General features: G+C 49.0%; 4 protein-coding genes across 4 annotated transcripts; 1 reads left to right on the forward strand and 3 right to left on the reverse strand.

The window, feature by feature from the left end:
- Positions 1-962: 962 nt before the first annotated feature.
- Positions 963-5836, reverse strand: VTN00DRAFT_5545 (uncharacterized protein; the record flags this gene model as incomplete). Its single annotated transcript, XM_069432087.1, has 12 exons — positions 963-2034; positions 2092-2287; positions 2346-2501; positions 2615-2702; positions 2765-2773; positions 2821-2919; positions 2976-3551; positions 3604-4295; positions 4356-4537; positions 4594-5220; positions 5537-5608; positions 5736-5836. The coding sequence occupies 12 exons, from the start codon at positions 5834-5836 to the stop codon at positions 963-965; spliced, it is 3870 nt and encodes a 1289-aa protein (XP_069287982.1).
- Positions 5837-7189: 1353 nt separating this feature from the next.
- VTN00DRAFT_5546 (uncharacterized protein) lies at positions 7190-8801 on the reverse strand (the record flags this gene model as incomplete). The annotated part of the gene is made up of 4 exons (XM_069432088.1): positions 7190-7504; positions 7573-8547; positions 8621-8650; positions 8733-8801. 4 exons carry the CDS (start codon positions 8799-8801, stop codon positions 7190-7192), a joined length of 1389 nt encoding a protein of 462 aa, XP_069287983.1.
- A 1199-nt stretch (positions 8802-10000) lies between these two features.
- VTN00DRAFT_5547 (uncharacterized protein) lies at positions 10001-12268 on the reverse strand (the record flags this gene model as incomplete). Its single annotated transcript, XM_069432089.1, has 1 exon — positions 10001-12268. The coding sequence occupies one exon, from the start codon at positions 12266-12268 to the stop codon at positions 10001-10003; it is 2268 nt and encodes a 755-aa protein (XP_069287984.1).
- A 1394-nt stretch (positions 12269-13662) lies between these two features.
- VTN00DRAFT_5548 (uncharacterized protein) lies at positions 13663-13920 on the forward strand (the record flags this gene model as incomplete). Its single annotated transcript, XM_069432090.1, has 1 exon — positions 13663-13920. The coding sequence occupies one exon, from the start codon at positions 13663-13665 to the stop codon at positions 13918-13920; it is 258 nt and encodes an 85-aa protein (XP_069287985.1).
- Between the last annotated feature and the right edge of the window lie 3494 nt (positions 13921-17414).

Genomic DNA, 17414 nt, shown 5'->3' on the forward strand with positions numbered 1-17414 from the left:
TGGAAGAAAAAAAGTTGAAATCCCCAATAGCTTAATTCACGCTCCGCCATTCAATTCCTTCCATTCAGCCCTTGCATAGATTCCAGTCTGCCTTTCCTTGAATATATACCCCATGCAATCGCAGCACTATTATCCCTTCATCATCTTACTTACCCATGTCCTTTCCTTTGGAAATATCTACACGTCTCACAATACTACCTAGCTGCCTTCTGCATCGAAACCGATAAACGTGACTTGAGAGCCCTCCCTCCATCCATGTAGCTACCTTTCTTCCAGGCATGACACGAAGTAAAGCACTTGATTCCTCTTTGCTCATCTAGCGTCATCACCGAATCGAAAGCATCGCAGAGCCCAAAGTCAGTCATGACGTCTCAAGTTCCATACCTACATAAAGGAAAGGGAAAGAAAAGATTATCCCCGTTTCCATACACGCGCTCCTTACGATGGGATCTAACCGCCTGAAGGGAAGAAGATACGAAAAGAAGAAGACAAAGGGAATATTGATGCTCATAGTTATCAAGTAGAAATGCATGTTTCTCTAGTATTAAGACTCCTACGGCATATTCCCGTTTCTGTCAAGCTTTTCTTCTCGACAGCTTCGAGTTTTCTAGCACCTGGCCAGTCTAACTAGATTTACAATTTCAATTTCCCAGTATACCTTATCCCGAGATACCCACCACTAGCTAGCCCACTTCTTATTGATAGATGACATGACCTTCCCATTCTCCAGTCGTAGAAATTTGCAAATCATATGGAGACAGCAGTGATGACAAAGAACGAAGCATTGTACTTTTGAAACAAATAGCTATGAAGGAAAATTGTCGCCTCGTTATAAGGATGCAACATCAAAGAAATATGATAATACGGGATATAGGGTATATAAAGTACAAGGTTGCCTTCAAGGTCAGTAGAAATATGAAAAGGTGCATGCAGATTGCCAGCACATCCTAGCTCTCATAGAGCTAGAAGAAATTCACAACATCCTTGAATTCTTCTAAAAGGAGTGGGTCAATGCCCTCCCAATCCTTAGGCACGGCAGCTGAAGAAGCCTGAAACATATTCTCTTGATGGTCAATATCAACAGACGGGTTGATAACTGCATTCTCGGGTTCATTGTCATTGGTTCCGGGAAAACATAATCTCTGTTTCTTCCGGCCACCATTGTCACATTCTGCATCCTCGTCGATAATGATTGCTGTTCGTTTCTTCCCTGCGATGACTTCTGGCTCTGGCGTTCTGTTCAGCGTGGGATCGCTGCTAGTTTTGAGGAAAGGGCTGTGACCTTGTCCTCCATAACTGGAAAAGGGATCGAATGAGTCTAGAGACGAAGGCTGTATTTCTCTTTCAGCTTCGTTGGTCACGTCGACGCTGCAGTCGATTACGTTCTTGCCTTTCGGATTTTTCTCTAGTTCATTGTTCCAGTTATCTGGCTGAGACAAGAGCCACAGGTCATCGAGCCCAATTAGACTTTCATCCGTGTCTGATGCATCATCCTTGTCAACTTTGATAAGGCTGTTGTTATTTCCTCTACCGGAATAGCCCCTAGCAGATGCATTCATACAATCCGGTAGCAAAGCGGATGGAGACGGTAAATCATCCAGACAGCTGCCGCCGTAGTCGCTCGAGGAAGACTTCACGCCAGAATGACCATGACTAACCGAATTAATGGAAGATACCCTCACAGTTTGTTTCGTAAATTCCAGCTGGGATGTTGATCTCTTAGTTTCCTGTGACTGTGAATTCATTGAATCGGAGCGGTGAGCCTGTTTCTTTTGCTGATTTGCAGACTTGGAGTTTGGTCTCGAAGATGGCTTTTCCAGTGCCTGAGTTAGATCAAGTAGCTCGATACTCTCTGCTCGCGCGAGGTTTCTAGATTTTTGAGCATTTTTCGTAGCTGGCGCATCTTTCTTGATGCTCGCGGAGAGAGTCAACTGGCTGAGGCCCGTTGCCCTCTGGTTCTCACTAGAAGTTTGTTGTTTCTTGCTCACTCGTGGTGGCTTCTCGAGTCCATCCCGGCAACAGAAATGTTTGCATCTGCATATCCATCAGTATAAGTATCGGACATAACAACGGACCGGGGATAATTCCCACGCGGTTTTGTCCTTGCACTTGTGATTGCACGCCCACTTTCCATTGGGAAGTTTAGTTGGCTCTTCGTGCTCACCGGCAGTCTCCGGCCTCTTTTCCACCCTATTCTTGCCTTTCCCCGACTTACGTATTTGATCGTTCTTTGCGGGTTGAGGAATGTCGGGCTCATCATCGATAGATACCCAGTCCATACTCTCCGCTATACATGTGATTAGCATGGCAATAAGACATCCGTAACTAAGATACTATGGTGTTACCTGCAGCAATAAGATCCCTATATTCGAGATCATCACCCTCAAACTCCTCAGATCCCTTCTGAGGCATCTCCGTAGTGCGAGATATATCATTGCTGCGACGTCGTGAGGTATTCATTGTAGGCTTATCTGCTGGCCTGGCTTCATTTTCCGGGTGCGCTATAGGAAAAAGCGATGCCGGTATCTCTGGCTTAAGTTCCGCGTATCTCAATGTTCCCGCTTGTAGAAGTTAATAAAACTGTTGATAATATCGGAGTCTACAGGTGTCATACCAATGTCATCACACATCACATAGCACGCAATGTGCTGAAAGGCACTCTTCAACTCTACACTGAGTAGTACTTCGTGCCCGTTCTGTAGCTTATTTGCACTTGAGCAAGTTAGCATCGTATCGAGACGTGAACGGATTTCTCTCGGCTCACCCCATACGCCTAAAATCGATCATGTGGCCATCTGACGTCTCCGCAAGAAAGCATACATAGACTGGTCGTCTTTGAAAGAAGACTGGGATCTTCTCGTTTATAAATCCAATATCAGCCTTAAAGTTAACTTTTACTGGCTTTCCCGGCTTTGCTTCCTGGATGAAGGTTAGCATACATGGCCAGAAGGCTGTGATCTTTTGAGGCGTCCAACCTTTCCCATGATCTTTACGGTTACCCGTAGCTTCGGGAAGTCTCCAAGTCGAGCCAGAAGTTTAACTCCAAATGGAGGATTTTTGCTGAGAACCATATCGATCCTATGGGCCTCCGTGAGTTCTAAAGCCTCCATGCTGGTGATCCCAGCAGAAGCCAGTTTTCTAACGGCAACGATACCAATCTGGTCGATCTGCTTCATCTGCAACGGGGAGTTGTCCCAGACACGGGCACCAAAGCTCCGCGCGAGCTCTAGAGCGTGTCTTACTGCTATCGAGTCCTGTAGGTGAATCTGGCAGTCAATCACGCATCGTATCAGACGGTTAATATGGGAAAAGACAAAAGCCTTATCCTGCTGGTAGGGCAACTTGTGCTTTTGGAATTGCTCGTTGGCAGGGAACTCCACCGCACCCAGTTCGGACTGAATAAGCAGCGATATCTTATGAACTGGAAGCGCGATATCGACTTTTATTGGGAACTTGATCCCGTTCGCACGGTTGATCTCTTTGTATAGCGACTTCTCCCCGGATTTGAGGCGGATCTCTCTAAACTCCTCGGCTTGAGAGATTGCAGAAATCTGAACCGCATCAGAGTCAGGTTTTTTGTTTCCTTCTTTTGGGAACACTTACTATCTCAGACATTTTTGCCTTTGGTGGCAAAGACAGCAATATTCTCATAGTCTCGAACTTCACATAATACCTCGCCATCGCTTCACCAAACTGTGTCGATTTCAGTTTTCCTTCCGAAGATACGAGATTGCACTCTTGAAGCAGCTTGACATCCTTCTCACAGATTTGGCACAACATCTCATCTTCGTCTCTTCTGTCAGCTCCTTCCCTGAGCTTGTAATGAGTCGGATTTCTCCTTAGTCTCACGAATAGGAATGTCCCAGCAAGCCATTTCGTTGCGGAGGCGATGTCCGTAACGTTTCCAAGTCCAATCTCAGCATTGAGGTGGTCGATCAAATTGAGATGCAGGCAGCTCTCCAGAAACTCCGAGCCAGAGATAAGCTTCTCATAATGATGGATACGTTCCTTCCTGGTCAAGATAACAGCTACAGCGCTGTCATCGAATTGGGGTCGTCCTGCACGACCAAGCATCTGCATCATTTCCAGATCCGAGTATTCCTTGCAGCCGCCATCTTGCCAGCCCACGGTATTCTTGATAATGACCAAGTGACAAGGAAGATTCACACCAACTGCAAGTGTAGATGTGCAACAAATGATACTGATCTGTCCCTCCAGGAAACCATTCTCAATTGCATGGCGATCACCGGCGTCGAGGCCAGCGTGATGGAATGCAACACCAGAAGCAATAGTCGCTATTAGCAGTTAGAAAATACCAGAGAATAGGTACGTAGTAGACTAAGAAAGGATCGTACTCCTCAAATCCGGATTCTGGACCTGAATGATTTTACTCGGGCCCTTCCACAGTCTTTTGGGTGGATTCGTAGCGGACCACAGATTAGCAAGGTTCTTCGCGGTAGCGATGGATGAATTCCTTGTGCAGCAAAAAATCATTATTGGCTCTTTGCATGAGTGCTTCGCAATGATCTCAGGAAGTCTGTATGCTTCAGGGTCAGTAATCCCCAAAAAGCAAATATACTAAGAATGACCTACTTTGCACCGCAGACCTTATCAAACGCGAAATCATTCCCATTGGACTGATACCCATAGACAAACCTCTCAAGCTTCACAGGACGAAACTCTTCACCGAAGCGCTCCCTGTGCGCCGGCAGATGCTGGTTCGTCGGATCCTTACCAAGCCAGGTAGCAATATCTTCAGAATTAGGGACTGTAGCGCTGAGGGCGACAAAGCGGACATTCGAACCAGCGGACTTCATACGGGACACGACCGCCTCGAGCGTGGCTCCGCGGGCCTCTTTCAAGATATGGACCTCGTCGATAAGGAACAGCTTGACCAGCTGCATCAGTCTCGCGTGGTCTTTCCATTTTCTCGTCATGCTATCCCACTTTTCTGGTGTAGTGACGATGATGCTGGCACTCTGGACGCTCTTTAGCTGTGTATAGTCAGTATCTCCAGTCAATTCCGCGCATTTGAGACCCAAAGAAGTGAACTTTGCACTCCAGTCACGGAACCGCTCCGTGCAGAGGGACTTTGTCGGGGCCTCATAAACCACTTTAAACAGACCATCCTTCAAGCTATTCACCAGTCGACAGATAGCCAGCTCCATGACAACGGTCTTACCACTTCCAGTAGGTGCTGCTAGGACGAGATTATCATCACTGTGATAAACATGCTCAAAGCATTTCGACTGGATGGCATTGAAGACAGGAAACGGGAAGAGAGACCGAAAGCGGTCCGGAAGCTCGTGCACAGAGACAAGAGGAATCCCTTGAATAATAGGGGGTGCATGGCTGAGTGATATCCGGCGAGATGGACCAGGAAGCTTGGGGTTGGTAGGGGAGGAGTTGTGGAACGACGGATCCGTTGATTGATGTGATTGAGATCCAGATAGCGGATGTGAAGTGTTCTTGATAAGAGAGTTGTCTTCCAAGGAAGAGGAAATCTTTCCTTGGGGTCTCAAGCGAGTTAGCGGACTTGATGGAGTTCCTAGTTCGGAGAAGTTGGATCCCGGGCCTCGAAAGGGAGTTGTTGTTCGAGAACCAGATGCTGCATTATTAGTACCATAAAAGAGAAAGATGCACTACTATCAAGAAGAAAATAATAATAATAATAATAAATATATGAAATAAGAAAAAAATGAGAATTGCCTACAATTCTCAAACAACCGAGATACCTGCTTAGGCCCAGGGGTGCGGAAAGCACCTGCGTCCAGTGGGTATGAAGCCATGGGACGAGCAGCTTCAACCGCCGTCGCTCCAGGCTGCGAATGATCATGCTGCTGCTGTCCTTGATTCAATTGAGCCAACAATTCTCGGTCTCAATAAAAGGACGCCTAATCAGTTTCCGTATAGAAAGAAAGAAAGAGTACAGCTCACCAAAGGCATCCAGAGGCAGATCATCATCAGCATAAGTCCGAGAGATCGACTCCTGTTCAACAGAGCGGCGAGTTTCATCATTTTTGGACCCCTGACTGAAGTATCTTGAGTAAGAAAGGTCTCTGGATGAAAGAGGACCGGTAGAACTCTTGCTGCTGGGCTTGTTGAGAGACGGCAACCCGGAAGAAGAACCTCCATTCCGACGAACAACGGGAGTGTCCCTGAAGGAATTTGAATTGAATGGAGATCGATGATTCCTGTTATTCATTGTCTTGTCTCTTTTCATCTCCTGTATGTTGTACCTTCAGAAAGCCATTTGACACTATTTAAATCAAGAAGAGATAACAGGACGATCGAAAAGCGATGGGAAGGGGATGCGAGAGCAAAGGAAGGTTGTCGTCAGAAGACGGCTTATTGTTGAACGCAAACCCCCGGCAAAAAAAAAGCACGTGCCGGAGGTTTGCCTATCAATCAATCCCACCTTGCGGAGCGGCAGTCCATATATTATCCATCTGATAGCAGATTATAATAGATGTAAAAGTCCGCAGTGGTCCATTCTTTAATCAATGCTACGTCCCTACCTAGTTTAGCAGAGCTGTCTGCTATCCACTAATTAGTTGACCATCTAAGCCAGGTTATGTACGACCCAGCAATCCATCCAGTTGGAGTTTCCGAAATTTGCTATAATGTGTCATATTTTTTCATCGTACATGTAGTATTGTTATTGTCACAGAAGTTGCTTGCACGATACCTGAATGTAGCTAAGAAAAAAGGACAAAGATCCAGTCAAGTCCCTTTCATTCCCATTTTCTTGATTTCATACATACATACATACATGACCTAGTCCAGTCCAGGACCAGAGTCGTTTCCACACTTAGATACATAAAATAGAGGGGAAAGAAGAAAAGCAGCCGTTAAAGCACTCAACAGATGAAACAAATCAAAAAACGAGTCAACAGAGGAAAAAGAAAAAACAGACAACGCAAATAACAGCCCAATTTTCCCCCTGTCATTCCTAGGAACAAGAATCGCTTCAACATCTCTATATTTTTCGTATTGCGTCTATTGACATATTCCCCCACCCAAAACTCCTTCCTACCCACACACACCCACTTTGGCATGCTTCTGGCTTCTGGCTGGTTTGGAATTCAATTCGGATTCTCGTGCACACGTTAAATACGGAAAACTTTGGTGATGTCGTTTACCTGACCTAACTCATATCATATTCTCCTCTTAATTTGTTTTACTGGCCTCACAAATGCTTTGCGAAGTAACCACCGCTCGCGCTCCGGGAAGCGCTCGTTCTGGTTTGGCTTGGGGAGGTAGGCCGGGACGTTGAGTGGCCAGCCGCATCAGTTGACAGGAGCGGGGTGGTTGGGAGTTTTATCGAGAAGTCGTTCGGGGAAGCGGTTGCGGCTGAGTCGTTGCCTTCGCTTGAATCCTTCTCGTAGTTGTCAATGCGGATTGGGGGTGGGCGAACCCCGTGCAGCTTTCCCTGGTTAGGACCCTGGCTGGCGTTGCCGTAGAGGTAGGTCGCCACGAGGACAGTGGCAGTTCCAATAAGGAACTGTACAAGAGGAACTCGTTAGGTTTTCTGAAGAGAACAAATGATCGAATATATCAGAGTGAACTTACGTTACTCGTAACCTCAAAGTCAAAAAGCCAAAGACTCGCCAATGTGCTAAGGATGATGCTGACAGTCGTCGCCAGATTCTTTGGAACCTTGTCGGCGTAGTTGATGGAGAAAGCAGTAGCGACACCTCCCAATGACTGGACCGCGATGGTCGACCAGACGGCCCAGTTATAACCCTCGAAAAAGCCATTGTTCGCGACCTTTTCTCCGTCCAAAAAGATAACACCAATAAAAAGTGCAGGGAAGATCGAGTACATTGCCAACTGCACGTTGCGGATCCACAGGGACGGCGAGTTCGTGCTATCCCTGAGGACCTTTTCAAAGTATACACCCGCTAGCCCCGAAGCCAAACATGCGCCAATCGTCGCCAGGAAGCCAATCGACTGGTCCAGGTACGGGGTTTGTTCCATATCCTCCTGAATACCCTCGTATGTCGCGGAACGTTTGTGAAGGTTCGCAGCAACTCCACCCATCCTTTTCCATTCCTCAAGAGATCTTGGGAAGGACAAGTGTGCCGCCCGCTCATCCTTGAGAGAAATCCCTTCTGAATCTCCGTCTGGCACCTGCACGAGGGCCACGCCCAAAATCAACACTAGAAGGATCGCCCATTTTCGCGCCGATATGCTCCTCCGCAGCAACGCAAGGCCAAACACCGCCGTTGTTAGGACCTTAAGCTGGTACGTGACTTGAAAAGTCGCCGCCTCCAGGTTCGAAAGTCCGATATACTGCAGCGAATTTCCAAGGGTGTATAGACTGGCAGGGATTGCAAGTTTCCAGCTGTCGCCAGAGAACACGGAGCTGGAAAGAGAGAAGAAGAGGGAGGTTGCAGGCATAGATGGGGGCATTGTCTTCGAGACCTCATATAGTGCCATTGTCAGGGATATCGCAAGTTTGACGACTTCATTGAGGAAGACGGCGGTAGATGTCAGGTACCGTTTGCCCCCAACTGTGGGCATAACCCTGGAATAATGCAACAGCTATCCAACACGAGAGTGTTAGCTTCAAGTGACCCTGTAGAGCGCCTTTTGAATCTCAACATTCCACACGTACCAGTGTAAACGCTGTATATTGGGTCGTCATCTGCACGCAAAAAAAGTATCCAATTAGCTCTCTTTACGCACAGCGACAAACATATACAGCCAAACAATCATAAAGCCCGTACCAGAACCAGAGATATATGTCGAAGTGGAATGCCCATCCATGATGACAGGCGCTGCGGACCCTCCCCCATAGTGGCGATATCGTTCGGCCTTCTATGTCAGTCCCTGTTTGTTTTCCTGTAAGTGCTTGCTGCCGTCAGAAGGATCAAAAGCCTGTACACAGGCGCACAGAGCCCCAAGGCTAGATATCGGTCCTAAGGCGTGCTGCTGTTGACGTCAAAGGACAGCGAGAGGAATGCGAAATGTGTGTGTGCACGCGAAATGAGCTCACGCTGTGACAACGCACAGCGCCTGGGGCCACAACCCACAGTAGTGCGGCAAAAGAAGAGCTGAGAGGCTCAATTCGGTGGATTATTCTCCGCCTCTTTTGTTCTTTGTGGAGGGACGCAAGGACTGAATGGATTTAATCAGTGGAGGATAGAGGTCGAAGATCCGGGGTAAGATGGGAGATGTGCTTCGCCTGTGCCTCGGGACGGTGGGTCACGGGAGGCTGGGCGTCTAGCGTTTCAGTTGCGAAAAGAAAAGTGCATTAAGCGTAGCCTGAAAGCTCAGGCCGCTGGCGTGGTTCTATGTGACATGTTATATGCGTGCCGCTAGTGCATGCGGTCATGATAACCCTTCGAGGCCTGAAAAGGGTCTGGTAGCAAGACGCTGTTGGGAGCCCTGTAAGGCTCCCAAGCTTTTGGGCATGGATCGCCCTTGGATTTACTGGCATGTGGGGTGGGCAGGGACCACGGCTCGCCGCCGGCCCCAGAATGCTGTCCGCTTCAAAGATGCACGCATCCGTCTTCCCCTTCGGTAACTAGTAGCATATGAGTAGTATCTGGCAGAAAATAGCTCCTCTATACAAGACAATGGCCACCATCCAATGTCCAGATCTAAGTAAACAGAACTCTATAACGAAAAATGGCATCCGCACAATAATCGCATCGTTCTATCCTTTCCTGCCTTCTTCCAAAACTCACGACGGTAAAACCCAAGGAAGATACTATAGTACAAGCACAAAGTTTCCAGAAACAGATGCTTCCCGCTTCCCACAACCCAAGAAGAAATTGATCGCTGATCTATACGCAATGTCTCAGAGCGCCGAAATTCTGGTATAAAAAAAGAAAGCAGACGTGTGATCTGGTCGGATATTTGCAAGTGAAAGAAAGAGACACAAGGAAAGGAGCGTGGCGACAGCCGCATCATGATTGAATGTAAATACTTCGAAAAGAAAATGAGACAAAGGAGTGAATGAGAAAGAGAAAGTAGCGTCAAGATGGGCAGATCAGCCCACAATGGTCAGATCGCCATCCTTGTTCCACCCGAGTGCCCAGACTGGGAATTCAGGTTCATTATTCTTTTCGTTCTCGCCAGAACCAATGACAATAGCCTCACTGCTATCGGTTCGTCGCCTCGAATGCCGTCTCTGTTGATCCGGGACGGGTGGTGGGGGGTAGGGAGGCGGCTGGGCCGGTGGGGAGAAGCGATGTATCGGGAGAGTCGGGGTCAACGGGGAAGGTTGACTGGTGGATGGCGAAGGAAGGGTGTCAGAATAAATCAGGCTGACCCGTGGAGACATGGTGTCGGTTCTCTGTTCAGTATCAGATGTGGTGGCCTGAGATATAGAACCCTCTTTTTCCATGTAAGATGCACCTTGATCCGTCCGATAAGGAGGAATGCCGGGACTAAGACGTAGGAAGGACATGTCTGGACAAGTGGAATAGATCGAGTCTCTCGGTTGGCTCGAGAGCATAGATGCTTGGTCAGAATCCTGCGAGTTGTAACGGACTTCGTTGAAAAGGCTGGGTGTTATCTTCCCTCTCCTCTGTCTCATCGCTTCCAAAAGAGACTCTTCTTGCCTTGTCACAGCCATGAGTCGACTCCTTCTGTTGGAATACTGAGACGGAGGCGACAGTGTCCTGGCCGGAGGTGAGAGCGCCTGCTGGGAGGAGCTTTCTTCATAGATACTTTCTTCCGGTTCCGATATCGTGGGGATTCCACTTTGCCTGCGAGAATAGTATGAGGATGACCTCCCAGCTGGCGACGCCGAAGGATAGCGACGTTGAGCTTGACGCGTTTCGCGGCTGCGGATGGAGTGTGGCTTCTCCACCGTCAGCGCACACCCTTTCGTTGCCCGCACGGTCTCTGCCGTGCAAATCTCAGGCTCGTTGTCACCATATGTCGTTACGCTGTCTCTTAAAGGATGCTTATCGGTCGATTTCGCAGGTTCTTCTTCATCGTCCTCGTCCTCGTCCTCAGAAGATGAAAGCCAGAGGACACTAGACTGGTACAGGTCATAGTTCTTTAGAGTATTCTTGCTGCTCTTTTTGGATACCGAGGATTTCACATCGCGATGCGAACTTTGGCGGCTGGCACACCGACTAGCACGACTCGCACTCCGGCTGGCAGCATTCTGCCACGTCTCGATTGAAGTTTGAATTTGACTCGGAAAGAGCTTCATCGGCTTTGGGCTCACATGTGTATCCGTACTGCGAGAAGCCATGGAGCCGGTGGACGACGGCGCTCTCTTCACCGTCACAGTTGCAGAAGATCTCGACGACTCCCTCTTGCATTGTTGCTGGACACTCGGACGAGAACTGGAGCTGTTACGGCGATCCGACTCGACTTGCGCCGATGCCTGCTGTGTCCCGTCTTGGTTCTGCTCAGGTTCCGCATCCTCCCCAGCGTATTGCATTGCCTTTTCCATTGCAGCATCGAACCAATCCGCGGGTTTCTTTTCAGGCCGCATAGGTCCTTTCTCAGTGACTCCATTACCTCGCCTCTGATTATCGTCGGACTGTGCTGTAGATTTGTTTTCAGTTGGGTGGGCCTTGTCAGACTTCTGAGGCTTGCCGATCGACGTATCTGAACACGCGGAGACAGGAGAAGGGGAATTCGTCATTCGCTGTGGTGAGAGGAGGGGAACCGTTGGTGCTCGTGGCTTCGGAAAAAGCAATGAAAGGTCAATCCTGGGCGGGCGAGCCTTCCGTCTTGACGGACGCTCTTCACCGTGGTTACCGGCCCCAGCGCCGCGATCCAGTCTCTCGTCAGAAGGGGGGCGTTCGGTCAACTCCGGAGGTGTAACCGGAGCTTGTTGCGATTCATGAGACTTCTGGGCGCCGTGAGATGTTTGGGGTGCAGACGAGGTTCCCGACTTGTGAAGCTGTTTCGCTTGCGCGTCTGACGAAGAGAAGGACGGCTGTTCACGGGTCCTAAAGTTATGTCCGAGTAAGGGAGACGACGCCCGCACGCGCAGGTGATTGGAAGACGTTCCATTTTCAGGCGCAAGATGAGAATTATTCGTCATTTCGTGAAGCTTCGACTCCGCGTTCTTCAGGATACTCGCTCTTCCCGTAGGTCTTCTGTCTCCCGGCATTGGCCAGTTCTGATTGACCACGTCTTCTGTAGTGCCGAGGACCTTTGATGCCTTCGATCTTTTGTCGTACAGGCCCAGATCTTCTCGACTGGACTGGCGAGATGACAGTTGCTCGGGTTGAGCAACCGATGTCCAGCCAGGGATTGCCAACGACACCCTTCGCTGCTGCCGCACCATTATGTATACCCTGTTTATGGAGCCCTCCTATCTCGTAAATCGGTGCCGAACTCGTGGCAATTCGACGGGCCCTCAACGTTGAGGAAGACCTGGTTTCGCTGCCCCTCTTCCGAGAACGAACCGTATTCTCGAGTTTTCGGACCACAGGATCTCACAATGAAATCCCCGGGTATCCTGAGTCAAGGATATTAAAACAAATTCTCTGTGCCCAATTAACCAAAGATTATTGGGCTGGTTGCAGGAGAGACTCGAGTTGAACTCCACCGGGTACCGCGGAACAGAGATCCAACATCAAAATACTGACGTCGGAGTTCGAACAAGCGGGGAAGGCGGAAAAGGCATTCGCTGAACCGCATACACCAAGACCGTTGTCCGTATATTCTCTTCCGAAGGTGGTCAGCGATCGCAGGAGAAGGCAGAGACTGTGCGATGCTAGCAATGGGAGTATATGTGAGGAACTATAGCAGCATCGAGGCCTGCGGTGGGAAACGACATGGCGGTATTTGGAATGAGAGGCAGATGGGGATGCTTAAAGGGCGTGCGTTGTTCTTCCAGCGGACCAGTCGTCGGTAGCGTCATGGGACCAAGACACAAAAGGATGCAAGAAGGGACGACGAAAGAGGCGGGACGATCACTGGGCTCCATCATGGGGGCTTGACTAGTCTCCTATTGTGGAGCGTGGAGACCCGGCGAGCGGGTAGAAGGGATATGCGAGGGAGCCCGGAGAGAGCCGGACCTTTGCCTGACTGTAACTCGCAAGATGGGACTTGAACAGTGCAGGTTAAGCTGGTGGTTAGCCTGGTACGACGCTCAGAGTCAGGGGTGTTGTGGTGGAGCGACAGACTCGACGCGCTTCTCACGCTGAAACAACTCCCTACGGACGATCTGTTTCCCGACAGGCAGTGCAGGTGTCATCATCCGCATCAGTCTGGAGAACAGCATCTCCAAGACTGTCTACTGTAGGAACAACCTCGCAGGGCCAGACACGCGCACGTTCCTGCTGGGCCTCATCAAAAGCACTGGCTGCTCGCAATTATCTCCCGCGTCTACGGCGTCCACCGCCGCCACAATGGAACCGGGATCGGCAGTTGGACATATTAGCATACCATACAGCTCGATACTGTACAGCGCAGGAACTATTGCTCTTGTACCACGGCTGGGAGAAGATTCAATAGGTAATGCTCGATCGAGACGATCCGGAATTCGGAAACCTCATCCACGACCCATCCCGCGCAGAACCACTGGCTGCCAGCCGCTCTCCCCTGGCGCCCAGAAACCTAAACTTGCCACTTGTGGCCTGTACGAGCACGTTGCGTTGATCTCAAGCAGCGCAGAGGATAAAACTGTCGTTAAAAACTGCCTTTAAAAACTGCCTGTCAAGTGAAAAAAAGGGGATGGTGGATGACACGCAAGGTTTCAACCGCGAGTCCCAGGCCCAGGAACCCGAGGCAGGCAATCTGTCAACGGTTTTCCCTGCTAGCCACACTGCCCCCTCGCGCGGGCCTGTTTTCTCCGCCGGTCAGCGTCTGCGCCCCAGCTCGCTGCTGCCGACTGCTGCGACACAAAACATGAAACAAAGAGCCGACACAAAGAACACCTTGTCATGGCAAAAGACGATGCCTGGATGCCAGCTCGATGCTAGATCCCTGTAATCATCACCTTGTCCGGGGGGGGGGGTGTTCCTAGATAAACACGTGAAAACCATGACAGGCGGCTAATTGGACACTTAAACCTTATAATAATAAGTTTCTGTGCTAGGTACCTACCTGATCCGTCATCGCCCCATGAGTTGTCAAGCTGTCATCGAGATGTCAAAGACATCCTTGCAAAACCCATGTTTGGGCCCCCAAATGCGGAGGCGAGTCTGTGCATCCTGTTTTCGAGAAGAATAACTACCTTGTTTTAAGAGTCTCTCTGACCAATTGCTCGATCATGCATGACACACGCGTGCGGCGACTCAGAGTACGGTGCACCTCGCGAACCCGGGTAGTCAGTCGCCGAGCCTTGGAGGTCGATGATGATGAAGACCGTTGGCAGTTTAGCTGCAATTGTCGCGGCAACCCATGAAAGCTCCACCACGCCGGGGATTCTTAACGCCTTGGGGCCCGTGTTCTTGCATAAAAGAAAAGCATGGAGAGATCATAATACTATTATTCACCATAATAAAAAATCTTTCAAGGTCCATCCTGGCGATCCAGTTTGCGCAATTCCCCATGCTGTACACTGTAGTACAGACCCGCTCATAACTTAGGCGACAACAACAACATTACACGAATTGCAATACAACGGAACATTAATAATAGTTCTATTCAACAGGAAGTACGCAAGCTGCAGGTGCAATTCCGCGTGGCTAATAGTTTCTAACGTTGTTGCATACGAGTCAGCAGCGATTATCGGCACGACCCTTTTCTCAAAAAAAAGAAGATAAGAAAAATGGACAGGGGGTTCACCGATCTCTCCATCCAGGGTCCTGATTCTGAAGCCCGAGATGTCCAGTCCAGCCAACCACCGGCCAAGAGTAAGGATCGTGGCCAGTAATTTAAGCATGATTATCAGAGTAAAAGGGTAAAAATAATGAGGGTAAAAATAATGGCGATTTCAATAGTTCCAAAGGCCAGGGTCTGGCCTGCCCTGCCACGCGAGAGCGGTTCGTGCCGTTTAGGCTACGGAACTGGCCCCGACCTACCTCGAACTATCTACACTTCGGTACCTGACTAGCGAACTCTCCTCGACGCGCTCCAAACCCCAGACTAGGTAGCGCGCAATGACGTGCAGAAATAATAAGAGGTGAGAGTCTTTATGACTTCACGATAATACCAAAGCTCATGGTACATGCTGTGCACGCCGCACGGGGTACACAGTATCCCCTTACGTACATAGACTCGGTCTTGCAATTGGATCTTGCATTGATCCAGGTTCCCAGGCTAGGTGCCAAATACCCCATACGTGCATTATTGCTTGGCAAGGTGAAACTTCCTTGAGGAATAATGTACCGAAATTAGGTATTATCCTGCGCTCGGTACTGTACGTAGCCTTCTTGAGATCCACGTGGCCGTGACATCCGTCAGTACAGGGCTCATCCACGTTGTCCAACTTCTCTTTCGTGGAGCCTTGGCTTGGCTGCCTTGGCTACGGAGCATTTTATTTTCTCCGTGGCAAAGCCTTGGCAGAACTCTGACTGTACAATAGAGAAGTCGAAACCCCCCTTTATTATTGTTGTCGTCCCTACCAGACGACTCCAGCTGCTTTTTTCCAACCCAATGTCCCTGGACTGAAGTGGAAATGTAGCCCTGTTATGTAACTTCCTTGCACATAGAAATTGCAAACGTTGACTACAACAAGCACCCCGATAGGTAGGGCCTCTTGCAAGGCAGAGGCTCCCCCCCCCCCCTTTTTCGAACCTTCGTCGGAATTAGCGAAGGCTGTGCAGTATTGTTGTCTAGGTACCTCTCATTTTCACAAGACTGTTGTCGTTGAATTCCCCAGAACTAAATGTCCAAGACCAGTACTCAAGGTATCAGCCCATTGGCACTGCTCCGCGACCGAATTTGCAACAGCCTGCAGGACAACCAACCAATGGGAACCCCCGCACCTATTGACAGGGATTAGGTACATACATCATGCAGAAGTAGACAGTCTGGAAACCTCACATCGCAAATGATAGATATATATACATATCTAAGCGATAGCCGGTTCTTGTCTGGTATATTCCTATTTATTTAGTAACTATCCCTCGCCACCAGGTCCTTGAAATCAGTGCGAGTTCATCAAAGGGCAAAAATTGTAATGATATCTACGAATAATCCACTAATCGTCTACCTGCTTCCATCCTCTCAGAAACAGTGCTCTTGCTCTTGCTCTTGGCACGAAACAACAACACGGGGTAAACCGTAAACACACAGGCCTTGTAGGCGATACCCATTATCGCAGCGAACGAGATCATTCTCACTATGCATCATCATCCTATGTGGGTTATCGGTTAGGGTAGGGTAGTCTCCTACCAGGCTGACAATAACAGTGGATAAAAAATAGGGACATCCTCTTCACCAATTCCGCTGTCTAAACCAAGAGAAGCAGTCGATTTATCTATATAGATAAGGTTCACACAGACATCTGATATGTACAGTACAACTCAAGCGACCTTCAGGAATCCCCGCTCAGGAACATGTTATAATGACATCAAAATCGTACTCCAATAATTCCATATTAGTAAGCAATCGGCAGTTAGGTTAGGTAACATAGCAGAAACTATGCACATACAATTCTAGAAAAAGCACCTAGTTAGTAATGAACCCTTAGAGTGAAGGCCGTCGGTTTACGACAGCAGCATTCTCAAAGAAAGCAGAATCTCGACTCGCGTGCCTCACCGGGGTGGGAGGGGGGAGGAAACAGCCCGAAAACAATTCCAGAAAAATCCAATCGTAGCCCTACACACAACTAACTAATCAACATGACCCTACATCTGAGACAAAACACAGCACTTAATTGCCGACCCTATAGCACTGTGCTGTGCAGCAAAACCCCTGCGTACTGATAGGGCTACAGGGCTGTTCCAAGTCCACACCCTACAGTAGGGACCTGCCTGTACCGTACGTGCCTACCTACCTAGAGCAGGTAGGTCATGTCTTGCATGATTTGGAATTTCTCCTGGAAGAGTCATGATAGATTCTTGTAACTATTGAGATGATCCATTAGGCTTTAGCATTGGATCTAAGCTACCAGGGCCCTACGGGGCGTAAACCTCCACATTGCTAGGCACACTAGGTACTGCTTGCCCAGGGGGTTGGTATCCAGGGCCACCTGACAGTTGTGCCCCTCGCCCTTCAGGGTCTTCTCAGGGTCTTTCCCCACTCCCGTGAGGACTTGCCGCCTTGGAGTCAAGATAACAGACCCGAAAATTTAAACTTTACCTATATCCTGTCTATTGAATTTCATTATTAGTCCGTGCGTGGTATAAGACGAAGTTTCTGTCTAGTTGCAGACTGAATTCAATAGTACTCGCGCTCCGTAATGTGGGGTGCTAGTTTAGCTAATCCCAAGCGGGGGAGATTTACATCGTATATGGAGCTTTGACCATCCCCCACTAGAGTACCCAAAGATGATATCACCCTACCACTACGAATGGGTTCGCATGACGTTCCTTATT

This window comes from Thermoascus crustaceus (assembly GCF_041956765.1).
Source record: "Thermoascus crustaceus strain CBS 181.67 unplaced genomic scaffold VTN00scaffold_3, whole genome shotgun sequence".
Lineage (NCBI taxonomy): Eukaryota > Fungi > Ascomycota > Eurotiomycetes > Eurotiales > Thermoascaceae > Thermoascus > Thermoascus crustaceus.